Source organism: Centrocercus urophasianus, unplaced genomic scaffold, assembly GCF_019232065.1.
Source record: "Centrocercus urophasianus isolate 14NV4802_14NV808 unplaced genomic scaffold, USGS_Curo_1.0 seq_10, whole genome shotgun sequence".
In the NCBI taxonomy this organism is placed as follows: Eukaryota; Metazoa; Chordata; class Aves; order Galliformes; family Phasianidae; genus Centrocercus; species Centrocercus urophasianus.
Genome location: NW_024884142.1, coordinates 8,706,088 through 8,727,836, shown reverse-complemented (window position 1 = coordinate 8,727,836; position 21,749 = coordinate 8,706,088). Strand labels below are relative to the sequence as shown.

At 44.2% G+C, this 21,749-nt stretch overlaps 1 protein-coding gene across 2 annotated transcripts in view; it reads right to left on the bottom strand.

Annotated features, from left to right (window-relative positions):
• Window positions 1–21,295, bottom strand: part of ADAM17 (ADAM metallopeptidase domain 17) — a 33,283-nt gene extending 11,988 nt beyond the window's left edge. Inside the window, exons 1-8 of one of the 2 annotated variants that reach the window (XM_042812485.1) lie at window positions 21,184–21,295; window positions 7,703–7,835; window positions 6,691–6,824; window positions 5,711–5,799; window positions 3,659–3,827; window positions 2,746–2,876; window positions 1,312–1,401; window positions 411–524 (exon numbers count right to left, since the gene is read on the bottom strand). In XM_042812485.1, the coding sequence (XP_042668419.1) occupies window positions 411–524; window positions 1,312–1,401; window positions 2,746–2,876; window positions 3,659–3,827; window positions 5,711–5,799; window positions 6,691–6,824; window positions 7,703–7,835; window positions 21,184–21,280 (957 nt within the window). In that variant the 5' untranslated portion in view covers window positions 21,281–21,295. Of the gene's footprint in view, window positions 1–410; window positions 525–1,311; window positions 1,402–2,745; window positions 2,877–3,658; window positions 3,828–5,710; window positions 5,800–6,690; window positions 6,825–7,702; window positions 7,836–21,183 lie in introns of those variants that run through there. The other variant, XM_042812494.1, reaches the window with a different exon arrangement.
• Window positions 21,296–21,749: the final 454 nt, after the last annotated feature.

Here is a 21,749-nt window from a genome sequence, read left to right as displayed (position 1 = left end):
ATGATTATCTGTCCTACAAATCTGAATAAACTTAAATGACTACCCACGTACATTGAACACATTCATTTATGTAACTTGCAGTTCATTTCCCCCTTTTCACATAGAGGGGAAGCCAACTGCACTAATTTTGTGAAGGTCAGAAGGCAGTCAGTCTTAGAGGCAGGACTGCCCTTCTGACTCAAGTTACATATTAATCCCAGTTGGTGTGCACTCCATAATTATACAAAGGAGCCCTTTGCCATGCCATGCACGTGCCCCATGCTCTTGCTACAGGGCACGTTTGCTAGTTGGACTTAGTCTAACATCTATACATCACAGAAAGGAAGTGAAGGAGTCTCATCCACTACTGCAGAACAGCTGTGCAGGGGAATTCCTGCAAAAGGCACAATTACTTAAGGGTTACTACCTACCTCTAGCAGCATTTTCACATCCCATGCATCCTTCTTGTCATCTGGGTAACTTTTTGCCATATTGTAATGCTTTTCTCCAGGTTCTACATGTTCTGGTTCACTGTGGATGATAATCTACATTTCAAAAAGGGCGACAACAATGTAGAAGAATTTTGGTCAATTTTATAACTACAGAAAAGTTTTCAGTGCAATCCTAAAGGTCTCAATAGATCTGCAAGAAGAAAAACTCAGATTCAGCATGCTCTCAGTGTTAAGCTTTCAGCTTCTGCTAGTTAAGATACACTGGCCAGATCACAAGGAATTACACCAGAAATTGCAGAGTAACATCAAAGGTCTTCACCAGAATACTATGATTTAGGATGCATGTTACTTAAAACCCCTAGCAAATACAGCTAGGACTCACATGCAGAATTAATGGATGCTGAACACCACAGAATTATTGTTAACTAAGGCATACTTTAAAGGATTGTTGCTTTCCCAGTAGACTAGAGCAGTATGCTTTCCTCCTGCCCCTCAATTAGCTCTCATTCCTTGCTCCTAGAGAGGCAGCTAGCTCGTAGCACGGATGTCCCCATGTGCCACATGCCAGCTCTTGCAGTACTCAAAGCAGATGGATTCCTCTTCTTTTTTAATGCCCTCTGCCACATTCCTATGCTTTAACTCTGCACTACCTTGATATTATGTTTAATTGCAATCATTAAAGTCACTCAGGATTTGTGTTTCTTTCACATGTTTGAGGCACACTCATGTTCTATTAGCTAAGCACTAGCCACCAATAGAAGTATGTGCATAACGGCATGTCTGATAAACAGGAACAGCCCCAACAGTCAGAAATCCTGACACCTAAAGAGTACTTACAGTTTAAACTGGAAACCCTTTGCCCAGTTCAGTGAATACCAACCTGCTCTATCTGTATGCCATAACCTTTGAAGGCCCCATTGTCCCAGGAAGTATTTCGGTAGATGTCATCCACTCTGTCTATCAATTCAATCTATGCAGGAAAGAATAAAAACTCATGACAGTCCTAAGATTTTGTGCACCAAAATTCAAGACATCCCAAGAAGCTGCAGCACTTATCTGGAAACACTTCAAATTAAAATTGAACCTTTTAAACATAACAGACATATTCAGTGTTCCACAACCAACAGTGCATGGATCCAAAGAGTACTATCAAGTATCTCTGAAAACATTCCATCATGACAAAGCAGAACAAGCTCTCATTTATCACTTTCACTAGAGCAGTGGAAGAGGTAACATTAAAAACAAGACATCTTGGGAAACGTTTTGTTTGTATAGTGGTTTTCCAGGTTTCTCTGAGGGGAAAGGCAGAGGAGGAAGCTGTTTTTACTGCTTTGTTTCAGCACTGAACTCAACTGATCCCCGAGGCCTCCTTCCCTTTCACAGGCAGTGAACTACCATTTTTTTAATTATGATTCAAGCACGAGGTTTCAGAAAGTCTCTCTTCAGCACTCACAATTAATATCTCCCTTTTTGAACTGTTCTCACCTACTTAAAAATCACCTTCTGCTAGATACAGAGCATCAAACTTGCTCAGAACGAGGAATGACATTTACAGCCACTTAAAAACAACTTTCCATCTCTGTGTTGTTTACAGCACACATCTACCCAGGCAACACAAGAGTAGGTTCAGTCTTGAAGAATCGTATGTCAGACGCTGAGATAAACTCTGCAAATAGATGAACTAAGACTCAATAACCCAGGGAATGTAAATATTTCTGGGAACAGAGAGGTTGAAAAGACAGAAAAGACGGCACAGAGTGATCAGTACATCAAAGATTCAGACTCCGAAAGAGACTCATGAGAAACAATACATCACCACAAGTGGTTTCCCTTCTTACTCTCTCATGTCCCAGAAGCCATACTCTCCACTCCTGCTGTAGGCAGGTGTTCTATTTCACAACTACACATGCAACCAAACTACTTGCTTACTGCTCTTATCTCAAAGTTCTGTTGTTCTGGACAGAGAATCTTGGATGAAGTTGAAAAACTATACGAGTTGTTTTTGCCTCCCGAGTGAACTTTAAACACATTTGGACCATTTACACCAATCAAAAAACTATTTTTCTTAATGAGAAAACAGCATAGCTACCAGTAGCATGCAAAGGGAAGGGATCTGAAAACTGAAGACTACTTAATTACAGTATCACCACTACAAAATATTTTTAATGCACGATTTAGCATTTCCCAGGTAAAAAGCACACAGGTGTGATGTACGTATGCTGTAAAAGATCTGTATTAGCTCTATGTTGTTTAACTACTGAATCACTTTTTTCTTTTCTCCATTTGCTCCAACAAATTTGAACAGAGAACCTACCAAATAGTTTATAGTAGTGCTCTCTTCCCCGCGGCCCATGTACTTGAAAAACCGATGGTCTGCCACTACCAACATCTTGCACGTATCTTTGGAGCTGTCTGGAATGGCTCTTTTCTCCCGGTGGATGCTGGCTAATGGGCATTAAAAAAAAATAAAAATAAACATTCAACAAGCTGTCTATGGCTGTGCCTAATGTCTTTATTTGAGACTTGAACAAGAGACAGGGTGGGATTTTTGGGTTGTCTGATTTTGGGTGGACGTGAGGACTCTTGAATTTGTCTTCGTAACAGTCCTCAGACTTGCTGTAAGAAATGGAATGTACAGTAATGAAATAGAGCTGCTCAATAAATTTACCTACAGAGTTTTTAAGATCATCAGTCTCTGTCCTAACAACACTTCTTTCTGTCCCCAGTCATTACCCCCATCCCTGCTGATGCAGTAGAAGATAGAGGAAAGTGAGACTCAAAGACTCATCACAGCTCAAGAGGCATTATTACAGTGGCCACAGACATCAAATGGGCCCTAGAGTGCACAAGCATAAGGTTGTTTTAGTGTTCACCTTAAAAAGCCTACGAACCTTGTTGTGAGCTGTCACAACAAACACTACCAAGGAAAGAGCTTCCTGTATTTCACTTACATTTGGATAGACCCAGTCATCCTTTTAGCAAGCCAGGAGGAAACATACTACTAAGGACAGCTTATTCTTTTCAGCATTATGGGTTTTGTTGTATGGGAGAGAGAGGGAAAGAGGGCATTAAAACAGGTATTGCTTTCCCTCCTGAACCAGTGACTTCAAAGAATTAAACCAGGAGCAATAGAGATTATTGCCCAGGCTGTGATCTCACTTGCTTACACAAATGGAATTCAAGTATTCATTTGGAAGGTCCTGCTCTCCCAGGGTATGGATCCTTACCTTCATTTTGCTTACTCTCTTCCAGTCCTTTAGGTAAAAGATCTTCTTCATTCAGCTTTAAATAACCACATACTTTGGGGGATTGCAGACGTGAGAAATCTTTAATATCTTCAGATCTGTAGACCAGCAATCTTTCATCTTGAACATTATCTATAAATCTCCACAGGGGCTGAGAGCACAAGAGCAGCAGAAACACAGAAAGTTAGGAACACAGTCGGTGCAAAGACTTAAGTAGAATACATATATACACACACAGAGCCAAGTCTCCCCAGTTTTATGTGTACACATACACATGTACCTTGCTTTATAATAATTTCGTCCTTGGAAATAAGTCTCCCAACAAAACTACACTGCCAAGAAAGCCAATTGACTTTAACCCTTTATACCCACATGCATCCAAAGATCTAAGATCATCTCAATAGAGCAGCAGCAGCCATCTGATAAAGCTATAGGAAAGGGAGTTCTAATTCCCCTCAGGACTAAAAACAGCCTGAGGAGATCATCTCAAGCTCCTCTGTTCCCTCCATTACTGACTGGAAGAGGAGACAGCCAGAACATGCTAACTGCACTGACTAGAGGCACAAGGGTCTAAATCTTCCAAACTAACAAAGGATATCCAAGTGCACACCAGAATACCATCAGAGACAGACTCTTCAATATTCCTTAGTCACTTATAAGTGAAAGTTCCTAAAAAATTAAAAAAAAAAAAACAAACAAAATCTCAACATAAAAACAACCTAACTGCACAGCAGATGCATACTACCACTTCCCTATTATTATCTGTAAGTACCATCTACAGCAACACCAACAAAAAAAAAAGCCAACACATGGGAGCAGTTCTTTGGGCAAGGCCAAGCAGCACAGACAGTCCAAAACCACCCTGCAGATCACTTGGCTCTGGGCTCCCTCTGGGCTTGAGGCAGCACTCTCTGAACTTCAGACAATTCTTATAAGCTGTGAAACTGAGGGCAAACACTCTGCATCCCAGGACAAGACAGGATGCACAAGGCATTTATATTAAGATTCCAAACCTTTCCCAGCAGTGAGGACCATGGAAGCAAGGAAAGCAACATTGGGACAGCTCTGTCAGTACTGCCTTTTGGGAATGGTCTTTGGCACCTACCAACTCTGACCACATGCAGGCATGATCTCAGGGTAGTGAGAGACAAAGCTGATATGTGTGGGATGTGTGGACAAGCTGTAGTCTCTACATGGCTACTGCATGAGAAATTCAGACATGCTTATGTTATTCTTGGACCACAAACACTAAAAATGCTTTCTGTCATGATCAAACAGCTACTGTTTGCCCTTGATGTAAAGCACAGGGAGAATGGTTTGTGTATTCTAATCACATTTTTATACTTTAATAGGACCAGATTTCTCAAACTTACCTATAATTCTGATTATCCTTGGGTTAGGAGACAATTACAATATCCATACAACACTTAGCCATAATTACTGTTATTCATCCACTTTAACACAGCCTGTGTCTGGGAATACACTGCTTTGAACAAGTAATTAGGGTAGCCTTTAATTATACATTTGCTGATCTTTTATTTTAAATGAGTAGTTTAAAATAACACAATAAAATGGTGAAAAACAGGAAGAAGGGAGCAGGGAAAAAGCAGATTTTTAAACAAAGCCCAGAGAGTGGGAAAAATTTCAAGACACAGCAAAGGCACAATTTTGGAAAGCTCCATAAGCCTCAACTCTGCTCAGAAGGCTGTGCTGTTTGTTCTTCTCTAGGATGTGATCACCACTAATTACCAACGCTATCCACTTCGGTTTCTAAAATCTCTTCCTAAGATCTATCTTCTCTCTGATGGATCTAAAAGATGCAAATGCCACAGAATGGCAATCACTAATAAAATTCCATTTTTTCTGAAGTGAAAATGGTTTTCCATTTTAATTCCACCTTCCTACTAACTCTAAAACGAATGCCACCACCAAGTCTATTTTGAGCTACAAAACTGTCACTGTGACTGGCTAGAAACAGAAACACCCACAGGAAGAAGAGATTTTTTGACTATTCCCCATCACAGTAAGGCATACCTCTATATTATATTCTTCTCCATCAGTATTGATTCTTACAGTAAAGTCTTCATCCCCAATGTGTGCCACAACCTTGGAATTATGCTCCCCTTTGACACAGAGATTAAAAAAAAAGTCAGCTCCACGTGCATGCATTCCTACTAAAACACTGATTCTACAAACACAGGTTTTTTTTATTTTTTATTTTTTTTAATTTTTTAAACTTCAAGCCAGATTAACCTCCTCAGCCTCTAGAGAACATCCTAAAAAGAGAAAAAAAAAGACATGAGCCAGCGCTCCTTCCTCCATCTTAACTTCTCAATGATCACAGGCATTAAGGCTTGGCTTTAACTGATAATATCTGGGTGCTGTTGAGAAGGCCTTGGGGATTGGTTAAAAGGACATGGATAATTCTGGCAACAAAATCCGGATCTCACCATCAGCCAGCAACATCACAGCATCAGTGTGCATTCCAGTGGAAGAAATCCACCCCATCACAAAAACAACATAAAAATCAAAACAACTTAGCAGAAGTGTTAGTGTTACACTAAAGAGGGGCGAAACACCCCTTGTTTCCTGAACAGCAGCCTCCTAAGAATCACATTAAAGTAGTTTAATGTAACAACATGGGCAACACTGCATCATCACTACCTGGGATTTGCTTTCTGTGACAAAAATACTTAAATCCCACATTCTCCATTATCATCTTAAAAAATAAACAAAGAAAATCACAAGCTGCTACCTGTGCAAACTGTATATTCACATGCTGCCAAGCTCAATGGAAGTCCAAAATCAGAAGCTTGGTACAACAGCTTAAAAAATAAACAAAAACAAACAAAAAAACCCAAACCACCAGAAAACCTGAAGAGCAGAAGAATAAAGTTTGCATATTCAACCTATCCATATTTGATTAAAATGAGTGTAACATAGCATTTACTGTGGCCAAGTGACTCAGCACAGCTGTGCTTTCTCAGCACTGACACAGACTGGTCCATACTAACCAACAACATGTCCAGTGAAAAAGTCTTGCCATTGAACATGATACTCCTTTTCCTTGCCTTCACCATCCACAATTAATGCTTGAAATTTTTCTGAAAAGTGTTCAGCAGTTGCAGTTAAGTATAATTTAAAGTGCCTGTAAAAGAATTTACTTCCATTTATTTTTAAGCAAAAGACAAACACAAAAGTTTTCATTTTTCTGAAGGTCCAAAAGAAGTTAAAAGCATTAACTCTGATGAGCAAAGTATAGAAGCATACACCATGTAATTCAGAACTGTAAATCATCAGTACATCTACAGAGCATTTTTAAGTGCTCAAGATGTTCAATTTTAAACAAAAAAAGAAACAAAAAAAACAACACAAGAGGCAAGGATTGCTCATGATTCACCTCCTCTATACGCGTTCAAGCAAAACCTGACACTGCTAACATATTTAACCAAAGGAAAAGCTGGTAAGGGGATTTGTTCATCTATTTTAAGTTAAATTTTCTCAAAGCTCGCTTACTTTTCTTTTTAATCTCTTCTTCCCCTTTCACCAGTGCTTATAATTCACATCTGGTGAAAAGTAGTTTTCTTGAATGCAGAGTTTACGCGTGGTAGGAACTAAATTAAATCACTGCAAAAGAAAAACCTCTTGTGCAACAAAACACACTTTTTCCAAACTGAAGGTACAGATTCTCAGTAACCAAAGGACAATCAAGTTAGACAGTGTTACCAAGATGAGGTAGAAGTGGTAAAAACCAATCCCATCTGTGACAGCAGTCTACCTGAAACTACACCTAAGAACAAAGCAAAAGCAAGCACAGATGGCTGCCATTTCAACAGCCAGAATCCTGACATATTTTTGTTTCCTCTGAGTCTCTCCGAAGCCATTCACACAGCCATGCAGACCAGTAACTTAAAAGAATGGGCCAGTCATGATAGAAACCACAGTGATTATTTCTGAGTTTGGAACTGTGTGTTATTCATCATAAACTGAAAGACAACATTATTTCATTGCTGATTATTTAATTACCTTTGCAGGGCTGAGAAACTTAAAAGCCTCTCTACATGAGTCTCAGGCTGGAGGTCTCTCTTCTTCAGTGAGTGCTGCTGGATACTGGACTGAGAAAGGATGTCATAATCTGAGAGCATGGATTCAACTGCATCTGGAAGAGAAACAGAAAGTTTGATAGCTTCAATAGGCTATTTCACAAATGCAGACATCAAACAGCAAACCAGAGCCTGCTACGGCAACATCACAGTTTGCTCTAATGTTAGGATAACTGTTGTACATTTCTGCAAAAGTACATTTTGTGCAGCCAAGTAGAAATCATAGCATGAAACAAAAGACGTGATCAGAGAGAAACAGAATTTAATTGACTTCTGAGAGAACTCTTAGAGCAACTAGGCCATCACTTTTACTGCTATGGCTGTGCAGAGCTCATGCCCTCCTGGAAAGCAAGCAGGAAAGAACACTCCCCACTGCTCTGGGATGAACAGCTTCTCATCTTCACCTGCTGTTCCCCATTCCATCCAAGGCAAAACATGATTTAAACCAAGGAAACTTCTACCAAATTCACAGCAGGTCAGGATTGCAGTTATTACCTCTTCATTCAACAGCAGCCAGAAAATAGATGGCTACATAGCTTCGTCCATCAGAAATAACAAGCCAGGCACCTCACACGAGGCATCCCCTCGTTCCCCAGTCACTTATCATTGAGCAGAACTCTGACTTCCCTCCTCCAAACAAGAAAACTTCTTCAGAAGAAGGAGACAAAGGGCATGAAAACCATGCACAAATTACAAATTCAAGCCAATATTCAGCAGATGCTTGCAAATTTAACAAGTATACAAGCACCTCCGGCAAACAGCATTCACTCCAGCCAATAAGCCCTCCTGCACTCCTTTGCCAGACACAACTTGCACTTCTTCCTTCTGGAGCACTTTCTTTCTTTCTGAGATGCTTCCCTTTGCTTCCACAGGTGATAACAGATTCCTTGCTATTTGCAGGTTTCCACAGAGGCTCCTGCTTCCAGTTCACCATTTTCCTACCCTGTTCCAAACGAGGAGTCAGCCACTGGTTTACAAGAGGCAGATGGGCTTCTATTCTTCCTTTATTTTTTAAAATCTTCCTTTTTCTCCAAGTCCAGTTGTGCTTTAATGCGTAAGAATTTCCAGTACTTAAAAGGGAGTTCATAAACAGGAGGGAGACTGACTTTTTACGTGTTCTGACAGTGATAGGACAAGGGGCAATGGTTTAAAACTAAAAGGGTTGGGCAGGGAACTGAGACTGAGTGGGCTTTGAAGTCCCTTCCAATCTGAGCCATTCTGTGATTCCACCACACCTCTCTCAGTTCCTCACCAGGCCACGCTACCAAAGCACCCCAAAGGACCCCAGAGCCTGCTGACAGATGGCCCATCTGTCCTCATGCTCTCCCACCAGAAGCCACCAGGCCACAGCTCCTGGGCTGCTCCTTAGCACGTGGCCCCTCCCTGCCATTTGGCAACACAGGAAAGGCAGTGCAAATGCAATTCCCTGATTTCTGTTTACAACACACAGGTCGAAAGCACCTGCAATCGATTACCAAGCATTTCAGGTTATATGCAAAAGCCAATTTCCACCACCTTCCTTTGTGGGATGTTGTAACTGATTGCTTATGGCACAGCACCTTCTCGCAAGTGGCTACACCTAGCAGGAGGAAACAAGATAAGAGAAACTCTAGTCTTAAACTCTTCTTAATTAAACCTGAGGCGCAGTGGCACTGCGCTGTGCTGCTCGGGGCCTTGCACAGTAACTGCTGACCACGGTCTGCCCAAAGGGCACGGCCCCAGCTGCACAACACAACCAGCCCTGCTGCCTTCTGCTCCTACTCGCAGAGCACTGCCCCAAAACCAGAGGAAAGCCACGGCTAAGAGCAAGACGCAGTCGCCTCCACGGCCAGTCAGAACGACCTGCGTCTCGATTTTGTGACCTGCAGAGCCTGCTAGAGAAATTACGGTTTTGTTGAGTAGGCAGAGAACTTCAGAAGTCCCACTCCAGTCCCGCTCCACTCAGCAAGGGTGAGTACAGAACACAGCCATGCGATGAGTAACATGTTCTGCTAGAGTAACAGCTGAAACGGGGCACTCCTACTTCCTGGGACACCAAAACAAGAATGCACTTGTTAACATTTCCTTCTTCCTAAATGTTTGCTTTCATTTTACTTGCAACATGTAATTAACTTCTAAGACATGCTGCTGCTAGACATAAATCAGTCAGCTAATTCAGGTATCAGACAGATGTGGAAATCGATAGATTCATAGCACACAAACCCCAGTTTTTCTGTTAAGATTTTCATACTGTGAAAATGAATCCACGCTCATGATTTATTAAACATAACAGATGAAGTGTCATTCTAAATGAAACACAGAGGTGTACAGAGCCCATCCGTAGGCAGCCTGTGGACAGGAGCCATCACGACCCCAGAGCTCACTACTTTTTATTTGAGTTTAATGATCCAACTGGCATTCCTGCTCCATTATCTCCACTGAGGTCCAAGAGTCACTCCCTGTGGGTTTCAGTGCACTGAGCTGACTCAGGTTTTCCTAAACCACATTCTCGTGGTTCTTTTCCTTCCATCCCCTCCTAGATTTTTGCATTCTTCTCTTTTTGGAGAGGGACGCCTTACCTCCAGCATTAAACTCTAACATTTACATCTTCATTTTTATGACTTTATGATAGCCAGCCTTCATCCCATGCACCTTCCCTGCCAGGGGAACCCCTAAAACACACACTGAAAGCATTCAGGTTTGCAAGAGAAACAGTGAAAGAACATTGGTGACAGAGACGACAATCCAAAATCAAAGCAAACCCACAGCAGTGACTTGTCTCCTCCTCACAACTTGTGGTTCTTCCTTTTCCCTCACCCCATTTCAAGGCTAAATTTACTGCCCCAAAACTACCCCTTAATACAGGAAAGTCTCTCCCAAGCAAACGATGGGCTAATGGGCATTGTACCAGACTACTCCATCAGCAAAGAGCTCAAGAACGTACTGGCCAACACTTCAGTGGAATTGGAAGCCACTGCCTATTTTTTTCAAATAAGATGTTTCTCTTCTAGTATTCTGCTTCCAATTCAAATACCAATGGCATCTTTCTCCAACCACCCTGGCTTTCATAAGCAGAACAGTGAATTCCCATGATCTCATGCTCAATCTATTGCCCTGAAAGCAACAAGTAAATGAGGCAAGTCAGCCATTTCATAAGCATTCTTCTGAATTACATTATTTATGCACAGGTTAAGCTTATCTAGAGACACAAATTTTGAAACTAGAAGACATAATTAATATCTTAAAAAATTCTCTTGATAGTTATCTGATTACAGAAAATGTCTCTAGTTGAAATAAGAGATCCAGCAGCATTTAAAAATTTTACCTCCAGGAATTAAAAGTGACCAAAGGAGCTGCAGAGGAGTTCGCAGGAATAATTACAGTTATTATTCCTCCAACCATCCAACAAGAAATAAAAGCAGAAATAAATCTTATGTGAAGGGGCAGTGGGGCGGGATGACAAGCCTGGAGACAGCAGTCTGGGAGCAAGCACAACAAGCACTTGGCTGTGTGACTGTTAAACCACCTGGGTCTCCTAACCTGGAAAAAAAGGGCTCTTGTCCATGTTTTGTGTGGCACTCAGTGCCACCTGGGTTCTGAGCTCTAGCTGATTACCAGCCAGCACCAAACACTCCCAGAAGCCGGTGAGCAGCTCACCAACAACTCTTCTGATTCAGCTGGACAATGATTCAATGGCTGAAGGGCTCCATATTCTTCATTAGGCCATCTGATGCTATTCTTCACACATAAAAATATATGAATTCAAGTGAGTAGAGAGAGAGTTACTTCAGATGTAACTCACAGTCCTAAGCTGGACCAGAAAATACAACCCCAAGTCTTTCCAACCTTAGAAGAGGTAAACAAAGTCTGCAGCACCCCACCTAGAACAGTCGCTCCTGGGCTTGCAGTAACGTCCAGTCAGACTTTTTACACAGGCAGATAGCAGTAAGACAAGGGGGAATGGTTTTAAACTAGAAGAGGGGAGACTGATGTTAGAGATCTGATTTATCCCAGGTATTTCTACAAACTGGGGAAAGAGCTCCTTGAGAGCAGCCTGCAGAGAAGGGTTCTGGTGGACAAGAAGCTGGACATGAGCCAGCAGTGTGCGCTTACAGCCCAGAAGGCCAACTGTGTTCTGGGCTGCATTAAAGGGGCGGCCAGCAGGGAGAGGGAGGTGACTGTACCCCTCTACTCAGCTCTTGTGAGGCCCCATCTGCAGCACTGCATCCAGCCTGGAGCCCCCAGCACAGAATCACAGAATCACCAAGGTTGGAAAAGACCTAAAAGATCACCCAGTCCAACCGTTCACCTATTCCCAATAGCTCCCACTAAACCATGTCCCTCAACACAACATCCAGCCTTTCCTTGAACACCCCCGGGGTCGGTGACTCCACCACCTCCCTGGGCAGTCCGTTCCAGTGCCTGACCACCCTTTCTGAAAAGTAATACTTCCTCATGTCCAGCCTGAATCTCCCCTGCCATAGCTTGAAACCATTCCCTCCAGTCCTATCACTAATGACACGAGAGAAGAGGCCGACCCCCAGCTCACAACAGCCTCCCTTCAGGAAGTTATAGAGAGCAATGAGGTCTCCCCTGAGCTCCTCTTCTCCAGTCTGAACATTCCCAGCTCCTTCAGCCTCTCCTCATATGGCCTGTGTTCCAGACCCCTCACCAGCTTTGTTGCCCTCCTTTGAACACGTTCCAGGGTCTCAATGTCTTTCTTGCAGTGAGGGGCCCAAAACTGGACACAGTACTCGAGGAAGGACATGGAGCTGTTGGAGCAGGTCCAGAGGAGGGCCACTAAGACGATCAGAGGGCTGGAGCACCTCTCCTATGGGGAAAGGTTGAGGGAACTGGGCTTGTTTAGCTTGGAGAAGAGAAGGCTCTGGGGAGACCTCATTGTGGCCTTCCAGTACTTGAAGGGAGCATATAAACAGGAGGGGGAATGGCTGTTTATGAGGGTAGGTTGCGACAGGACAAGGGGGAATGGTTTTAAACTGAGACAGGGGAGGTTTAGGTCAGATACTGGGAGGAAGTTTTTCACACAGAGGGTGGTGACGCACTGGAACAGGTTGCCCAAGGAGGTTGTGGATGCCCCATCCCTGGAGGCATTCAAGGCCAGGCTGGATGTGGCTCTGGGCAGCCTGGTCTGCTGGTTGGTGACCCTGCACATAGCAGGGGGGTTGAAACTAGGTGATCTGGAACAAAATGAACTAAATTGTGGTCCTTTTCAACCCAGACCATTCGATGAGTCTATGATTATGATCCTATGTCAGAAGGCAAGTCTTTATCCAGAGGGTGGTGAGGCCCTGGCACAGCTGTCCAGAGAGCTGTGGGTGCCCCATTCCCGCAGTCCCTTAAGGCTGGGTTGAACGGGCTCTGGGCATCCCTGAGCTGGTGGGGGGTCAGAACTGGATGAGCTTTAAGGTCACTTCCAGCCCAACCATTCTGTGATTCTAGGATGAGATCCATCTGTGGGAAAGCTGTTCCATAGTCATTTGTTACACACGTTGTTACCTCTTCCTCCAGTACCTCTGGTACAGAGCCACTGCCAGACAGAAAACAAAGAGAACTGAAGCACTCTCACTTCATGTGAAAGAGCCCATGCATGCTCTTAATGGTTTCAAGAAATCATTTTACTTATTTCCTCCAAAACAACTGCTGATTTGCTCAGTGAGTATACATAAGAAGAACTTGTGAGAGAAACAGGTTCAAGAACTCAATAGGTGTCAGCCTGCTTATAAAACATTGCACAATAAAGGCTTTGACTGTTCAAACACATTTCTAGACAAGCTCATCAATAAGACTAGCCAGCCACATCAGCAGTGCTAATGCTGAGCATTCCAAAAGGCAAGTTTTTGAGCCGTCCCTAACTCCAACAAAATTGCTAAACCACATCAGAAAGGAGTGCCTGAACTTAGTCACCATGCAGCCAGACAAAGCCTCCAGGTGCACTTACCTCCCAGCCCGAGGGCTGTGTAAGGCAGAAGGCAGATTTACTGCCTCTCCAATGAAGAAAACTGATCTGCCTTTCCTGCAGTTTTAACTACCTTATTCACAGGACACTTTCAGAAGTGGAAGAGCTAGAAGTCTGCAAAACAACCTTTAGCTCATCTCAGGAAAAACTTGCTCATACAGTTGTACTCTTATACTACTCCAATGCTTTTCTGTACAGGGAAACATTCATCAATTTCGGGGCAGTATTTTTCTTTAACAGTGCAGATTTTATTTGGCAGACACTGCACAGATTATTATGCTGCTACTTCTGGTTATTTTGAACACAGCTGAATCCCTCCTTCCCCCCCTTCAAGTGGCTTCTATATGTAACCTCACAAACTGCCAACCTTGGAAATTTTCTCCTTCACTACACACCTCGTAAATTGAGGCCAGGTAGGAACAAGAGGATTTTCTGTTTGATTTCTCCATGTGCAAGCAGAGAATACTTTCTGGAGGAAAAAAAAAGGCAATACCTGATCAAATATTGACATTATGAAGATAAGAAAGCCCCCTGAACTAACAATCTCACATTCAAAGTGAAACAGGTCAATACAACTGTCTTGTCTTGAACCAGAACAGCACATGATGCTCAAAAAACCCTAAATCACATGCTTTCATATGTCCTGCTGACAAGAAGAGCCAAGTCACAAGATGCAGTCTTCTCATTTATCTGGCTCTCCAGAAACTGTCAGTCTCACTACTGAGCTTGCAAACCACAAAACCCTGCTGTTTCCCAAATAAATAAATACTAAAAAAAAAGAGTGGAACTGATTCCAAGCAGAGATTAATTACTGTGTGGGCTACTGTGGTGAGATTGGTCCCCTCCTCTCTGACTGCACTTTTCCTTTTGGACATTACTTTGCACTCGCTCGGATGTGGCCTTCCAAAAACTCAAGGCATATCATAGCACTGAGGGGCAGAGCTTGACAGTTTCAGCAAAAATCTGTAAGATAAAAAAAGAAGGCAGGGAATGCAGAGGATACTAAAAACTTGCTCAACATCTCATTAATTGCAGATCAAAACTGAGTGGGAGGCTGCCACAGGTGCCTCCCTGCAGAACAGAGCCTCCTTCCCCTCTCAGCCCCTAGGCCATGTACCTGTGTAGGTTAATGCAGGTTTCAAGGAGGAAAAAAGGACAATACTAAAAGCAGCACAGGAAGGCAAGGCAAGAGATTAGGACATGAACTACACAAATACGAGCTGAAAAGTGGAGAAGTTGCAGGCAGACAAACAGTACAGTCACATACATCTCCAGGAATGGCAAGCATCAGGAAGATAATCAGAACCACTGGTATCCAGAGGACTGCAGGAAATCCCCACACCGAGCATGTTAACCCAGAGCAGAAGGGTGAAATTGGGATGAGTCACTGCTGCCATCAGCCACGAACAGCACTACTCAGCTGTCAGTTTTTAACTGTGGGAGAAAAGAAAAAAATACTACAAAGAGCAACCTTGAATGCAAGGAGACGTTCCACTTTTGGTCGCTCATAGTGCTTACATGCGTAAACCAAAGCCACATAACTATATGGATACCTTCTCACAACAAAAATCTTGCAGTAGTTAGTTCGTAACAATTGTAGTGCTGAGGTTCTTCTCTTAGCTGACTTTAAGTACCTGTCTGCAGAATTATACTTCAATCATATTTAATTGTTTTTCTCAGTTGAAAATTAGAATGTTGACTGATTCACATGAACAAGAGAAGACAAGCCACAAGAAGTACTTTAGGCAAGGCTCTGGGGCTACAGGGGTGCCCTGTGTTAGCACACAGTGCAGCAAGCTGGCTCCCTGCAGCCCATGGGCACCAAGCAGAGCAGATCTCCACACGCAGAAGTGGCTGCTGCGCAGAGGAGATTGCAGCCCATGGATACGTCTGCAGGAGTAACCCACAGCTGGAGCTGCTGCCCACTGAGAGCAGCCTGTAGTGGCGCAGGAGGACTGGGGGAGCTGCTACCTGCAGGGCCCCGTGCTGAAGCAATCCTTGAAGGGTGGGCCCTGTGGTACAGAGCCATGCCAGAGTATTGCTCGGAGAGCTGCAGCCTATGGGAAGCCCAGGTGGGATCAGCTCAGGAAGGCCAGCATCCCGTGGGAGGGACCTACAAGGTGCAGAGAGTGACCGAGGAGGAGTAGCAGAGATGAAGCGTTATGACTGACCACAGCCCCCACTCCCTCGCATGTGGGGGAGAACAGGAGAAGCCTGTTAGTAACAGGCTATAAAATATATTACTCTCACTGTACTGAGTCTGTTTCAGCCATGACAGTAACTGGTAGGTGATCTCTCTGTCCTTATCTCAGCCCTTGAGCCCTTTTCCACTGTATTTTCTGCCCCTCTTCCTTTGAGGAGGAGGAATAACGCAGCAGTTCAGCTGACCCTCAGGGTAAAACCACCACAGTTAAGTACCTCTACAGAAACATCCACCAAAACACAGCAAAAAAATCAGCAATGATTTACATTCAGTAAGACAGGCCGTGTCTACATGAAGCATTTGCTGTTTGTATGGGAGACAAAGTGGACAGGAGACCATAACTGTACAGGTTTACTACAGCCTGTAACACTGCCTGTGGAAAACACTGCAATGACCAAAACCATCGCACAGCACCCTGGGCTGGAATCGCACACCAAACACACTGCTGCTCAGGCTGCACGTTCTTGGATTCTCCTCTATATGGTACACTGTGATGCACACCCCCAAACTTCAGCTTTTGGAGTGAAACTGCTATGCCAGCTCAAACCAAAATAGCTGTTTTGCTATACAGAACATTAAAATAGGATAAGAAACACCAATGGCATGACAGAGCACGGAATTACTTACATTATTTGCCTCTTACCTAGGTCTTGCCCCATTTTCTAACACACACACTTCCACCCAGAAGAACAAAGTTTAACATCTATTAAACTTTGGCTACAAGCTGCGCCAGAGGAGATTGAGGCTGGACGTTAGGAAACACTACTTTTCTGAAAGAGGCACTGGAACGGGCTGCCCAGGGAGGTGGTGGAGTCACCGACCCTGGAGGCGTTCAAGGAACGTTTGGATTTTGTGTTGAGAGATATGGTACTATTGGTGATAGGTGGATGGTTGGACTGGATGATCTTGTAGCTCTTTTCCAACTTCAGTGATTCTACAATTCTGTGTTTCTGCGAACCTTGCATAAGGATTTTGTCAGCAATTATCTCACTGCACACTCCTGACATGAAGGTAAACTTCCAGTCCCTTCCCTCCTGTACAGATATACAGATATGTTCTTGGCTTTAAGGACTTTCTGTGCCTTGTCCCACTGAGGGTGATGGATAATTCAAAATTGACTGTGGATGATTTATGCTGCCTTCTGCATCACTAAGCTAAGTTTATCCATCATCACCACCATTTTTTTTTTCATTCAATAAGTCATAAATTATGGTCTTCTAATGTATGTCACACAGATCCTTACTGAACGATTTTAATTGGTCATTTCTTTATCTGATGCAATTCATTTTGAGCTGTGTGCGGTCTTTGAGAAGTACTGAGATAAAACAACTCAAGGCTAGATTATCTGCCTCAGAATCTCTTATTGATCTTTTCTATATTGCATAAGTGAGCAATTCAAAGAATGTTGCCTGCCCAAGACAGCAACAGCTATTGCATTTCTCCCTGCCTAGCTTATATTTAGAGATCTCGAGAAATGTTAGACTAAGTCAGATGTTGCATACAGCAGATTACATTCTGGGCAATCCTGAGTAGGTACATAACACTCTGTGGCAATGTGCTGCAATGGAAAACGGACTGAAGTAATACAGTTATGGCAAAACAGTCAACAACACTGAAGCTGGATATTTGTGCTGTTCTTTTCAAGTACATTAAGCCCCGTTATCATTCAGACATGTCTGAGCTCCAACAAACAGCGTAAATATTTAATAGTTATAAAAGGTTATCTTCAGAGACAAAGGACAAATGAAAAAAAAAAAAAAAAAAGAGCTGGCATTAAATTTTCAAAGGCAAAACTATAATAAGTCATTGTATTGACCAGCAGAAAATCACAGAACATCCCAAGTCGGCAGGGACCCACAACTGAGTCTAACCTCCAGCTCCACACAGGACCAGCCAAACCAAATCAAACCCTGTGTCTGAGAGCAGTGTTCAGATGCTCCCTGAACTCCAGCACTCGGGGCCGTGCCCACAGCCCTGTGCAGCCTGGTCCATGCCCAATGCCTTCTGGTGCAGAACCCACCCCTAACCCCCAGCTGTCCCCCAACACAGCTCCATGCCCTTCCCTCGGGCCCTGCTGCAGTCACACAGAGCAGAGCTCAGCGCTGCTCCTCCACTCCCTGTGAGGAACACCGCTTCCACACAAACTGGAAGCAATTCAAACGGAGGCTGATGTGCTCCTACCTCCAATCCTCACCCTGTTCACAATCTCTCCCCATTCCACACGCACAGGGCAGTCACTCTGTCAGTGAGTACAGGGAGCAAATGACACACGCTACCCCAACAGAGACACTGTGCCCCTTACCAAAAGATGGCGATCAGCTTCCAGGCAGCTCAGCTCCACGCATGCACTCACAAAAATGAGGAAGGGATCAGGAAAGCAGGATTGTGGCAGTCCCAATTTAGGTCAGTTTACTGCTGGAGCACCACACCCTAACATTCTTTCAGCTGAAAAATGCTAGGAAATGACAAAAGTCTTTTTCATCCACGTATTCTCTTCTGTCAAATTCTGTTTTCACTCAATAATACTTTTTCCTTGCTGAAATAAATAAGCTTTTAAAGAGATGAGCAATAAAGCTCTTAGCCATGAAACAACAACCCTTGGAACTTCATGAAAGAGGCTACTTGTCAGAGCTATGAATTATTTCAGTCTAGAAAACTCAACCTCAGGTTAACCAAAACAAAGAAGTTATTACAAAGAAAAGATGACATTTCAGAAAACTGAGCTGTGTGTCAAGATAGGGAAATAGAACTCCAATGAAAGATGAACATAAAATCAGAGTGAAATAGGCAAAAAGGTTTTGAAGAGCAGTTTGTCAAAAACAAAGCTACCATCTGAAACAGCCATTATTATCACCAAAAGAACAATCCAGAGAAATAATCAAAGGGGCCCCTAAAACAACTAAGCTGCAAAGATGACCCCCAAGAATGAATGCTAAAGAATTGCACCAAAAAAGAACCAAAAAAATCATTGACTTTTGCTTCCCTGACAAACAGAAAACAACAACAAAGTGAGAACTACTAGACCTGTGGCTAAATAAGATAGCAGTGAGCAGTCTGCATAAGTCTTTATGGAATTAGCAGTAACTTACTAGCCTTCTGAAAGGAGAAAATGCATGGATAAGCATAACACAATTAACTGAGCCTATCTGGATTTATAAAAATTTTAGATGAGCTCCCTCACAAAATGCTTTTACAGATTCAATTTACTGAGTGATAGAACAACAAAATGCTTCATGAAATTGAGTGTGTGAGATAAATGCAAGAAAAAAAATCACATAAATAAAAACCCTTGCCAATACAAGGCATATACATGAAAGGAACAGAGACCAGTAAACTCGTGAACTTCTTCTCCTGCTAAGAATTATTACACAGACCAAGCTTCTGTCACTTGCAGAAAAAGAAAAAAAAAAGACAAAGGTGACAGATTATAAATGTCTGCAAGTCACTACAGTATGGGGAAAATGACTAATTGTACCATATCCTCTATTTCTGGCAACAGAACCCAAGAGTGACAGTTTAGAAGCAAGTAGAAGAAAGGAGTTTCTCCTCCACACATCACTTAATAAAACGGAAGAGCTCATAGTCTGGGCATGGTGGCACGGAGGCCAGGAACACAAAAGAATCAGGTAAGGTTACACAAGTTTGTAGCAATTGGGTTCTTTAGAAGGCGTAACATCTGATGGCCCCAGATGCGACCTCTGCCTGAAGAAGCCCCTGACCTTGATGCTAAAGGGATGTGCTGTATTTGTTGCATTTTGCTACACTTCCTGGAACATTCCCTGCTGGGTGCTATCCCCACCTGCTTCCTGCAGTGACTAACTGCTGTGGCCTGCACTGAACAAAATGTCAACCGCAGGTGTGGGAGAGTGACATAGGCACAGGCTGGTACCTGCCAGGTATCCAAGATCTACACAAGGAGGTGGGCCTAAGGCAGTCACCACTGGCACCTGGAGACATCAGAGTGGGCAATGAGTGACTGCAGCCTCTGCTTCTCTACAGGGAGAAGCTCATGCTCATCACAGAGATCTGCAACATCTTTATGTGGGAGATGACATAGTGTTTTTGCGTAAGTAATAGAATGTTGAACCAAAGGGACATACCTCAGGACCCTTGATACAAGGTAAGGTTTGATTGTGGTTAACGAATAAAGTGTGCACATTGAGAGATAAGAGGAGACTGTCTGGCAGATTAATCTGTGTACTCTCCTCCCTTGGGGATATCAGTGGGGGAGAGTGAGCTACCAAAGGTAAAAGCACATACATATGCACCCAGAACTGCATAAGAAGAAACAAACTTATCTGGCAGGTACATGGTGGGAGATCAGGCAACTGCTTTATGGATTCCACTTACTTGAAGAAACAAAGAGAAACAGACTTTGTCAACTGCGTAGGGGATGCGTGTGCAAAGAATGTGAACCTGGCAGCAGGAAAAGTGTGAGAGCGACAAATATGCTTTTGCAACTGAAAAAGCTATCCTAGCAACCGACCAGCTAGGATACCAGCTAAGCTTGGATAGGTAGATACGTAGCAGATAGCAAGAGACTCCAGTGTCAAGATTAGGGAAATGGATGGGGCAGACAAGATAAATATTTACAAAACTAGCAGAGGTCAGGAGGTAACAAATTATGGAGTGATAATGGGAGGGAGATAGCAAGCTTTGGATAGATGGCGAACCTGGAGTATCCAATCAAGGATGAAACAGGAGGCACACTCAGTGTCAGCAGATAAGGGATATAAGTCCATGATGTGTATCTGGTCGTGCACTCTGCTTGCAGGACACCCACCACTGCAATCGCAAATTAAAACTTCTTCACAAGAGACCCGGTCTCCAAGAAATCATTTGAATTATTTCTCACGTTTATTCCAAAGTAAGCGCTCAGGTACGGGAGCTAGATAAAACAGCCTTTCTCCACGTTAAGCTCCCTAGAAGCCACCTTCAGCTCCAGCAGCTTCACGCTCTCCGCAGTGGCGACTCCAAACAGAGCCACGAAGGGACAACGTTCACAGGACCGCCCGCGCTACCCCTGCTGCGAGGAACCCTGTGGGCACACAGCGGAGGCACGGCGCTCTCTCCGCACCGAGGCCCAGCGCTTCGCACCGGCGGCAGCGGGACCGCAGGGCCTCCGGCAGCCCCAGCCGTGCCCTCACGGCCCTCCCCGTTCCGCTCAGCGCAGGGCAGCCGCTCTCCCTCACACGTACCCAGACCCGCGGCAGCGCTCCCCATCTCCTCCCTCCCCACCCCTTACCGTAGCGCAGCTCTCGCGGCGGCCGCCCCAGCGCCCGCAGCCCGCCCGGCGCCCAGAGCAGCATCAGGGCAGAGACCAGCCACAGCCAGAGCGTCATGGTCCGAGCGCGCGGCTCCCTCCCGCTCCTCCGTCCGCCCGCTCCTCCGTTCCGCCGCTCACATTCGGTCCGGCCAACTTCGCGCTCCGCTCGCCCGCAGCACCTCACGCCGCCCCGGGCCCGCCGCCCTCCAGGGCCCGTACCCGGAAGCGCGGCCCCGCGCGGAGCACTGTGGGTGCGGGCGGAGCCGCCATCTTAGGGGGCGCTGCGCTGCGCTGCGCTGCTTCCCGGGTGGCTGTCTGAGGTGTGCGTCACCTCAGATGGGGGATGTTCGGTGCTCTTCTATGAGCTCTTCCAATTCTACTAGATAGCGGGATGGGCGCAGCGTGCGGTGTTGAAGATACGGGCGTGCACTGTATATACAAAGCGGCACAATTGCTTTTTGTGCTCTCGATGTTGGTGGCTTTTTTTTCCTAAATATTAATGTAGTTCACTGTGCTGTTGAATGCTGCCGAGCACTGAGCTGCCA